Source organism: Maylandia zebra, linkage group LG7 (assembly GCF_041146795.1).
Source record: "Maylandia zebra isolate NMK-2024a linkage group LG7, Mzebra_GT3a, whole genome shotgun sequence".
In the NCBI taxonomy this organism is placed as follows: Eukaryota; Metazoa; Chordata; class Actinopteri; order Cichliformes; family Cichlidae; genus Maylandia; species Maylandia zebra.
Window position 1 is genome coordinate 67,341,225 of NC_135173.1, and position 10,296 is coordinate 67,351,520.

At 43.0% G+C, this 10,296-nt stretch overlaps 1 protein-coding gene across 3 annotated transcripts; it reads right to left on the reverse strand.

Moving 5' to 3' along the window:
• Positions 1 to 3,848: 3,848 nt before the first annotated feature.
• On the reverse strand, positions 3,849 to 9,795 carry LOC106676971 (mixed lineage kinase domain-like protein). 3 transcript variants are annotated; one of them, XR_013099754.1, is made up of 2 exons: positions 9,545 to 9,795; positions 3,849 to 5,392 (listed from the first exon to the last, which is right to left on the reverse strand). XR_013099754.1 is itself a non-coding variant. In XM_076887104.1 (2 exons), exons 1-2 carry the CDS (start codon positions 5,763 to 5,765, stop codon positions 4,727 to 4,729), a joined length of 735 nt encoding a protein of 244 aa, XP_076743219.1. In that variant the 5' UTR covers positions 5,766 to 5,833; the 3' UTR covers positions 3,849 to 4,726. The 3 variants fall into 3 exon arrangements, 1 of the variants encoding a protein (XP_076743219.1); XR_013099753.1 differs by lacking the exon at positions 9,545 to 9,795 and adding an exon at positions 5,970 to 6,097; XM_076887104.1 differs by lacking the exon at positions 9,545 to 9,795 and adding an exon at positions 5,697 to 5,833.
• Positions 9,796 to 10,296: the final 501 nt, after the last annotated feature.

The following is a 10,296-nucleotide window of genomic DNA, read 5'->3' on the forward strand; positions in this document are numbered from 1 at the left end:
TCTCTCTCCCTCTGGAGGTGGTGCTCTCTCGGCCTCCCTGCGGCTCCTCGTTCTGCTCGAGCAGGCCGCTCAGGTGCGCTCAGGTGCTGCATTATTCACACCGAGCCCGGGGGCTCTAATTAAACCCTGGAGAGAATTGGAATCGTATGCCCTTTTGTTTAAGTGCGCTTTTCACTTCTCTATGTGCACGGCGCTGTTGTACTACCGTGGCAGTATAATCATGGTCAAAATCGATGGGTTTGTCTTTGACGAGGATCTTCTTCTGCCATGCGTTTCTGAGGACGGTTTCCTTTGTTTTGAACGGAAGAAAACAGACGACAATGGAACGGAGAGCGGCATCAGCACCTGGCTTAGGACCGAGGGATCGGTGAGCCCGTTGTATTTGTGGGTCAGTGCCATCAGGTATTAGCCTCTCTCTTCTGATCACATTTTCAACAAAGCTCATTACCGAACTGCCCTCTTCTCCTTCTCCTTCTCGATCTAGACTGAAGGTCTTCTAGCCTTTCACACAAACGCGGGGGCAAGCTAAGATGTATGTTATGTATGTTACGTCGTTGTTTTAAAGTAAACTAACAAAATCCAGAGCGACTGCAGATATGTGTAATTTCGCATAAAATTACTCACCGTTCGCGATGAACACAGCTCTTGATAAACCTTGAACACGTGCTGTTGAATATGTCCGCTTGTGTAGAAGAAGGGAACTGTGAGCTGTTTACACGTCATCAAGTTGTATTTTACATCGACAGAACTTAAAATTATATTGTTTTTTGATTAAAAGAAGATTTTAAATTCAGACAAATCACGATTATATATTGAGTAAAGAGGCATAATTTATGTGTCACCCGAACTCAATAAAATAAAAATTTTAATTAGGAAGTCTAACAGTATTTATGAACTTGATTTTTCATTTCACAACAACATATATATGTAAGTAATGACTAAAGATCCCATTAATTACTTTTTAGAGTGACAGCCAATCACCTTCTCAGCAGAGCGCACAACACGCTGCAGTCTGTTTGTCCCTGATAGTGGCTCCAGCGTACCGCACGGTGATGGAGGAGGTGAGGATGGACTCGATGATTGCGGTGTAGAATTGCATCATCGTCCGTGTTGGCAGGTTGAATTTCTTCAGCTGCCTCAGGAAGTACATCCTCTGCTGGGCTTTCTTGATGACGGAGGTGATGGTGGGCTCCCACTTCAGGTCCTGAGTGATGGTGGTACCCAGGAAGCGGAATGAGTCCACAGAGGTGATGGGGGTGTCAGTCAGGATGATGGGGGGGGAGTGGAGCTGTGTGCTTCCTGAAGTCCACAATAATCTCCACTGTCTTCTGGGCATTCAGCACCAGGTTGTTGTGGCTGCACCAGGACACCAGACGTTCAAAAGCAGAGCAGGAAACTGTTTTCTTTGTGAAAGTGGTCGCTGAGGAGTCCATGTGCGCTCAACGTGAGGTTCAGAGATTCAGCAATCCTAGTCATTATAATTTGAATGTGACTCATTGAGGGCTGAATAAAAACATTTTGTTCCCTGGCACATGTCTCTTCAGCTGAACAAGGAAATAATGACGACATTCAAGGATGTTCACAGAACGATTGAGAAGATGAAGGATAATGTCCAGCAAATTCAAATTTTATTTGTCACGTACACAGTCATACACAGTACGATATGTAGTGAAATGCTTGGACAACTGCTCGTGACCTAAAGAAAACAAAAAAGGAAAAGGCTATGAATAAGATAGGAAATAAATATGAAAAATTAAAAAGGGTAAATTTAACTAGGAAGGAATAAAATATAAATTAAGGTTAAAAATGAAATAACTGTACAACACAAATTAGAATGAAGGGTAAATTTAACTGGGAGAATAAGATAAAATATATAAATTAAAGTTGAAAATAAAATAACTGTACAACAAAATACACAATATAGAACTATATAAGAATGTATGAAGAAATATAAATAAATATATACACAATAACAGCAGCGTGATTTAAGTAATGAAGTGAAACCAAAGTCCAGAAAGTCCAGTGTGTGTAAGAACTGTATGTGTGGGTCAGTACTGTGTGGTGGTGTGATTGAGAGACCGTATCGCCTGCGGGAAGAAGCTCCTCCTCAGTCTCTCTGTGTTGGTCTTCAGGGAGCGGAATCGCTTTCCTGACCTCAGCAGAGAGAACAGTCTGTTGTTGGGATGGCTGAGGTCCTTCACGATCTTCCTGGCCTTGGTCCAGCACCGCCTGCTGTAGATTGAGTGCAGGTCAGGGAGCTCGGAGCGGATGGTGCGCTCAGCTGACCGCACAACCCTCTGTAGAGCTCGTCTGTCCTGCATGGTGCTGTTCCCGAACCAGGTTAAGATGTTTCCCGCCAGGATGCTCTCTATGGTGCAGGAGTAAAAGTTCCTGAGCACCTTGGAGGGCAGTTGGAAGTCTCTCAAGCGTCTGAGGTGGTAGAGACGCTGTCGGGCCTTTTTCACCACGGTGTTGATGTGACAGGACCATGACAGGTCCTGCGTGATGTGAACTCCGAGGTATTTGAAGCTGTCCACTCTCTCCACTGGGCACTCGTTGATGACGGGGGTCTGGTAGTTCCTCTCCTGCTTAGTGCTGAAGTCCACTATCAGCTCCTTTGTCTTACTGACGTTTAGAAGGAGGTTGTTCCTCTGGCACCAGTTCTCCAGATTCCTAATCTCCTTCAGGTAGGCCGTCTCGTTGTTATCAGAGATCAGGCCCACCACGACGGTGTCGTCAGCAAACTTGATGATGGTGGTGGAGCTGGTAGTGGCCACACAGTCATATGTGTACAAAGAGTACAGCAGGGGGCTCAGAACACACCCCTGGGGGGCTCCAGTGCTGAGAGTGGTGGAGGCTGAGACATGTCCGCCCATCCTTACTGCCTGTGGTCTGCCAGTTAGGAAGTTGGAGATCCAGGCTCCCCTCGTCGTGAAAAGACTTGAAGCTCTGTGGAAACTGGTGTTTTTCCTCGACCAGAGGAAGGAAGTTCAGCTGTCTGATGTGAAAAAAGCTCTGGAGAATTTCCTAGAGACTTTGCAGAAAGCTGAACTACTGAACATCAAATTCACAGAGGCTCACAAGATGAATCAGATGTGGAAGAGTTTGAAAATCTGAACAAGAGCCTCACTGATGACTACATATCGCTGTCTGGGGCTCTACACATCGATCGGGAGATGAAGCTGGATAAACGAGAAAAAAATGTCCAAGCTGGAGGCAAAATTAGCAGAGCAGGAGGAGACACTGGAGGAGACACAGAAAGGAGTGGCATCAAATTCAGCCCAAGAAAATAACACGTTCTACTGTGTCCTGCAATGAAGATCAGACCACACATTATAGGAAACTTTGTTAAACCTCTGAAATCACAAAGTTTAAAATATTTGAGATTATTATAATTAACTAGCTCATGATGTGCTTCATTCTTCAACTTGATTTATATGTGATGTGTAAAAGTATAAAAGTCCTACGAATGTATTATTCTTGATCTTTGTGGTGTTTTCACTGTGAATTTTAATTCCAGAAAAGAAGAAGAAAACAGAAACGCAGGAAAGGTTTTTCATCCGGCTCAGTGTTTCTCTGCAACAGCTGAACACTCGATCCGACTAGTTTGGCGTTTCAGCTCACCGATGCGACAGAAACATTAGTGGGAGATATTTCTTGGCAACTTTTAAAAGATTTGTCCAACTTATTCCAACGTAAACCCTGTCCGTGAAGCCAGGGGACATTTCATGGGCTTATGCGATTGGACGAGAGGGTGTAGTGCTACGTTATTAGCCAATGACTTGTCACGGTCCGGGGCAGCGGCCGTGTGAAGAGTGGAAAGGAGGACTCAAATTCAGCACTTACTCAGATGTGAAGGCGATTTATTGACAATATCAAACATAAAGTGGAGATGGCAAAACAGAACTAAGGATGAACTAAACTGGGTGAAACTACACAAAGGAGTGGCAAACCTGAACATGAAGGGAGAACAGCAGGGAGAGCACGCAGGGGATTTCACAGGGTATGAACACAGACGACGCGACGAGGAGCAGAGGAAAACACACACTATAAGTACACAAAGAGACACTGGGAAATCACACACAGGTGGGGGAAACAGCTGGACCTGATTAACCTGACGAGACAGGGGAACACTAACACCAGGGACCAACAGAGGGAGCACAAACCCAAAACCCAGTATCTAAAATCCCAAAACACAAACCATCCCAAAACAGCCCAAGAATAATAAAGAGAATAATAACAATAAAGAACATAAACACAAAGTCACTGAGTCATGGCCGCAGGACCATGACATGACTGTTGATCACCACGCTGCATCCTCAGACTGCACAGTTTGAAGCAGATCAGATGAACGATTGTTAAATTAGATGAAAACCACACAGACACACATAGGCTCCTTGATTTATTAGAGATTCATTTAGCACTAGGACAAGAGGACACAAATTACATAACAATGTGAAAGAGAATAAATATGTGTGCACTCATTTCAGCAAGGAATAATTTCATTGTTTCACAAAACTTTATTAAAATTGTTTGTTTTTGAATCCCTCTCAAATCTATTTAATCGTGAAAAAAAAGTAGTATTTCTTTTACAAAAGAATTTCTCGAGAATGAAAGTTACCTTCACAGCTTCCCAGTCAAGAAGACCTTCCAGGAGGAATGAAGGCCCATGAGGATTAAATAGGGATTATTATTGATCACAAATCATGCAAAGCGACTGGCCAAACTAGTAGAGCCGAAAACCCATCGGTGAAACAGTTCTGACGACAGAAACAGGGCTGATGGTCCTAATGACGGGCATCGGGGGCATGTTATTGGAGACAAGAACGCGAACTGTTGTAGTTTTGCAGAAAGGCTGGGCCAGAACAGGCGTCGAAGCCCGCATGGGTGCCATGATGTAGGCGGCAGGCACGGGAGGAGAGGGGATAGGCGGTGCTGCTGGGGAAAACGTAGGACATGGGGGGTTAGGCAGCGGTGTGTAGGGGCGCCCTAAAACAGTTTCATACACCTTGTGCAGTATGTTGCTCTGCTCAACCTGCAGAGCTCCAGAAAGCATCTGGAAGTTCTCAGTGAGTCTTTGGTTCACCTCGCTGAACTTTGCTCCAATGCTGCCTGACATCATGAACTGCTTAAGCCGATTATTTTTTGAGAATTTTGACACCAGTTTCTCAGCATGTTTCAAGATGGTGTGGAGTTCCTTCAGCGCTTTCTCCACAGCGCCAGAGTTTCTGCCTGATCCCCTTTCTTTGACGGTTAAAACCAGTCCCTCCAAAGCTCTGACCCTGTCAGCAATCCGCCTGCAGCGTTCGTCATTGTCCTTCATATTGTCATACATCTCGATGATGGTTGGGCAGAGGCCGAAAAGTTCGGAGACCAGCTTATCCATGGTGAACTGTAAGGAAAGAAAGGTAACAGAACTGTAACGGTGCCATGGAGAAGTAAACTTAACTAGACTGAATTCAAATCAAAATCAAATCGAAATTTATTTATATAGCACATATTAAAACAACAGTGTTGACCATAGTGCTTCACAGTCAGTATAAGCATGAGACAATTAAAACAAACAATAAAACAGGACAACAAACAATAGGTAACAACACAACAAGCTAGACCAACTAGTTAGAATCAAAAGCCAAAGTAAAAAGATAAGTTTTAAGACGTGATTTAAAAGACTGGATCGACTCGGCAGTACGAACATGAACAGGGAGGTTATTCCAGAGTCTGGGTGCCACGGATGCAAAGGCCCGGTCACCTCTCGACTTCATTCGAGACCTAGGTTGTGCTAGGAGCCTGTGATTGGACGATCTGCTCTGTTGGGATTGTATGAGTGGAGTAGTTCAGATAGCTGGGCGCTAAATTATTCAGAATATTAAAAGTGAACAAAAGAATTTTAAAATCTTTGCGATATTTAACAGGGAGCCAATGTAAAATGGCTAACATTGGAGTTATGTGTTCATGAATTCTCATACCTGTTAAAAGACGCGCAGCTGCATTTTGAATTAACTGGAGCCGGCAAAGAGAGGAGTGTTGGAGGCCCGAGTAGAGGGAGTTACAGTAGTCCGATCTGGATGTAATAAATGCGTGGATAAGCTTTTCAAGATCTTTTAAAGGAAGGAACGGCTTTGCTTTGGATATCTGACGCAACTGGTAAAAGCTGTTTTTTACCACAGTGGAGACCTGTTTCTCGAGTTTAAAAGAGCCCTCCAGGAACACTCCGAGGTTCCTTACAGTGGGCGAGAGATGGCTAGCGAGAGGGCCTAGGGCATCAGCTAACTGGTTTAGCGGAGTGTGACTACCAAAGACTATGATTTCGGTCTCGTTCAATGTAAGAAAATTATGTGATAACCAAATTTTAACTTCATGCAAGCAGTTGAACAGAGGTTGCAAAGAAGCAGTCACATCAGATTTCAAAGGTGAATAAATCTGGATATCATCAGCATAACAGTGAAAGGAGATGTTGTATTTACTAAAAATTTATCCCAAGGGCAACATGTACAAAGAGAAGAGAGCAGGACCGAGCACGGACCCTTGAGGCACACCACAATAAATAGGGGCAGAAGCCGAGGAGTGTTGCCCCATAGCAACAGAGAACGACCTCTCTGAGAGGTAGGATTTAAACCAAGATAAAACCTTTGAGACCAACAACATGTTCCACTCTTGATAGAAGAATGTTGTGGTTAACCAAAGCAGCAGACAAGTCAAGTAAAACTAAGACCACAGAATATCCAGAGTCAGCAGTTAAAAGAAGATCATTAAAAACTCTAAGTAAGGCTGTCTCTGTGCTGGGGCGAGGTTTCAAACCAGACTGAAACTTGTCATTAATACCATTTGCATCTAAAAAGGCCTGAAGTTGTTTTAGAACTACCTTTTACAATATTTTGGAAATAAAAGGGAGTTTGGAGATCGGCCTGTAGTTAGTGAGAGCATTAGGGTCAAGATTTTTCTTTTTCATAATAGGTTGCACAACAGCATGCTTAGAGAGACGGTACACAACCTGATGACAATGATGCATTCAGCAGAGATAAGATACAAGGACCAATAACATGTAAAGCTTCCTTAAAGAAACAAGAAGAAAGAATATCATGCGGGGAACCAGAGATTTTGAGATGATCAATTATATCTTTTAAAGCAGAATAAGACACTGGCTCAAACTGTTGGAAGACAGTCAAGCATTCAGAAGCTGGAACTGGGTCTAAAGCTGATGATGGGTGAGATGGATGAGAAGCCCTTAAAGCTGAGATCTTTCCAGAAAAATACTTTAAGGATTTATCACAAAGACCCTGTAAGTGGTATCAGAATTAAACTGGGATGAACTTCATCTGGAAGCTCTGATGAGCTGAACCTGAAATCTCTCAAAAAGGAAGTTTCAGATTCGGCTCAGAGGTCTGAGTGTGAGAGCTTCCAAAGTAACTGGAAGGATACGTTAAACTGGTGGATTACACACAGATTTATGTTCTAAGAAAAGGCTGCAATCACAAAGTTGGAGACTCCGCCCATAGAAACAAAAAATCATTTACTGTGAATAGTTTGAAGTGATGACTGCATTTGAAGAATTTAAAAAACAACAATGAGACACAACTTCACAAGCAGAAAATATGAACACTTGCCACTGTACATATACACCTCATGTAGAAGAACATGTATACAGAATGTGTTGAAGTTGAGAAAGGTCTAACAAATACCTGCTTTCCTCTTCTAAGGTAGACAATCCAATACTACATACAGAGAAAAATCCAACAATCATGTGACCCCCTATGAGCAGCACTTTGGCGACAGTGGGAAGGAAAAACTCCCTTTTAACAGGAAGAAACCTCCAGCAGAACCAGGCTCAGGGAGGGGCGGGGCCATCTTCCCCGACTGTATGTGTAATTGAGGCTCACAGTCAGAACCTGGTAGAAGCTGAATTACTGATTAAACTTCTTTACAGGCCCTGAAATTGACTCAAATATCACTTTGAGATGTGAAAATGCAGACATGGAAAACAGGTGAGATTTAACAAACAATGAGAAAACAAAACAAAGTCCCAATGGGCAAAAGTGAAAAGTCCAAAAGGGAGAAAATCCAAAGGCACAAGGAACTGGAGACCGCAGACGGGGCCTGGAAACAGGCGCTCTGACATAGACTAGAGATAAGAAAATAAAAGACAATGACACAGGAAGTGAAAAGAGATGACCGAGCAGGGAATGAAGGACAGTGGATATACTGGACAGAGTGATGAAGATGGAGCTGCCAGGCAGGAGGAAAAGAGGAAGACCTCAAAGGACGCAGTGACGGAGGACATGCAGAGGGTTGGTGTGACAGAGGAGGATGCTGGGATAGGAGGAGATGGCGGCTGATGATCTGCTGTGGCGCCCCCTGAAGGGAGCAGGAGGAAGAAGAAGACTGAAATATGTTCATGTTCTGCTTTGTGATTGTGCAACAACCAGTGTTTGTTAAGTCAAGCATTCCTCAGAATCAGTGTTCAGTGTGTCTGTGTGACATCGCCGTGAAGATAAAGGTTGTTTTTGCATCACGACTCCAAAGAACTCTGTCCCGTCAGCAGCTGAACATTTTTCATACCAGGGATAAAACACACATACTATTGTGGAACTGCAGAAATGAAGCTAAACGTGCGTAGTCAAACGTAAAAACAGAAATGTTAACCAATTGTTTCAACTAATTTTAGTTCATAGACACAGCCTATGAACTGAATAGGCTGTGTGTAATAGGTTTGTAAGGCCACGTTACCCCTAAATTTCTATCTTGTTCAAAGAGAAGATATAAAACAAAGTTCTGAGCTAATCGACCTCAGTGTTCTCCTTTTTTAAAAATAAATAATAATAAATATATAATTTCCACATTTATAAGTAATGCAGTTTCTAACGAAGCATGAAGAGCATTTTGCATCTTTAGGGGTAAATGAAACTTTTCTGGAGCTTTAAATATACTTTCATACAAACGTGTAAAACTGGACCCAGTGGCAGCAGCTGATTCCACATTTAACTGCTGTATTAAAGAAACACTTAGCTTTTTATTTCTGCTGATTTAAAGCTCAGCTCATTTGAGCAATGGACAAGCTCACGTTAACAATCAAGGACGTGATCAGCTTTTCTAGTTCTTTCATGGACATTAAGAGAGAATTTGTTGTGAAAAAAGACACATTTTGTGAGCTATCCACTCGGTCTGTGCATTCGGGGGTGGGGTGGGGAATCTCTTGAATGTTCGGTTACTGCAGGTTAAGCAGGTTAACAGAGTGGCACTGATACGTGTCCACCTTCACATTCTTCACTGTGAGTTTGTTTTTACAAAAGAATGCATTTGAGGAAAGATCGTTATCTTTGGGCGTAGAAACTCCACCAGTTTCTCATAAATGAGAGCATGCTGCAAGTGTCCGCGTTGGGAAATGACAAAGAATTTCCACTGACAAGAAGGATTATTTTAAAGTGGCAACTGCATAATTATGCTGTTTGTCCTTTCAAGACTGACGCAGACATGACAGGGTCATTGTTTTCTTTGTTATTTAGGCAACAGCACGCTGGACAACGGGCGTAGTCTTACAACTTACCTGCACATAAAGCTCCGTCACTTTTATATTCGGCTCAAAGAAACTGCTTGTTGTGCCGTAGCTACACACTCCTTTGAGCTCAGTGACTCCCTGCAGCCTCCCTGCAACAAATCAAGAGAGAAGATCCATGCACAGGTTTCTCTTTGTCTCCGGCACCAACTTCCCTTTAAGTTTCATTCTGCGTTGGTCAGCTTTTTATTGCAAATGCAGCAGAGGTGCACTCTTCTGTGCACCGGACCACAGCTACAACCTGGCAGGTCAAAATGTATTAAAGTTAGTGAAGGGCAGGATTTAGCCTCTGGCTGCTGAATACAACACGTTTCAACTCTAAATTCCCATTTGAAGAAAACACTTTCAAAGCATAGTTAAAAATATTAAACTGCTGCTGGTTTTAACAAAGATGACTCCAGGGTAAAATCTCCCATCGTACAGGAGCAGAGGAGTAAAGAGTTTGGGTATTTACCAGTCAGTGGAGGTCACAAGTGTTGCTGCTCAGGTGTTGAGGAAAATGAATGTCAATTTCATTCTTGTGAGTTTTTTAGGTGATTTATCTGAAACATCTCTGTGCTGACGTACAGCAACAGACACAACGATCTGCGTTAGCCCCGTTTATTATCAGCAGAATACTTCAAAGTAAAGCACGGATACCTGGAATGCTTAAGTATTTTGTACTTAGTTACCACCCAGCTGTTCTTGGTTTTGTTCTGACATGAATTGAATCAGAGTGAGCCGATGTTCTGAGCACAGACGGT

What these genes read in the sequence shown, in the direction of transcription:
- LOC106676971 (XM_076887104.1), bottom strand. Translation starts at nt 5,765, where the DNA reads ATGAAGTCGAGAGGTGACCGGGCCTTTGCATCCGTGGCACCCAGACTC. An exon ending in GGAATAACCTCCCTGTTCAT is followed by an intron (nt 5,393 to 5,696) that starts GTTCGTACTGCC and finishes CTTTCCTTACAG; the next exon opens with TTCACCATGGATAAGCTGGT.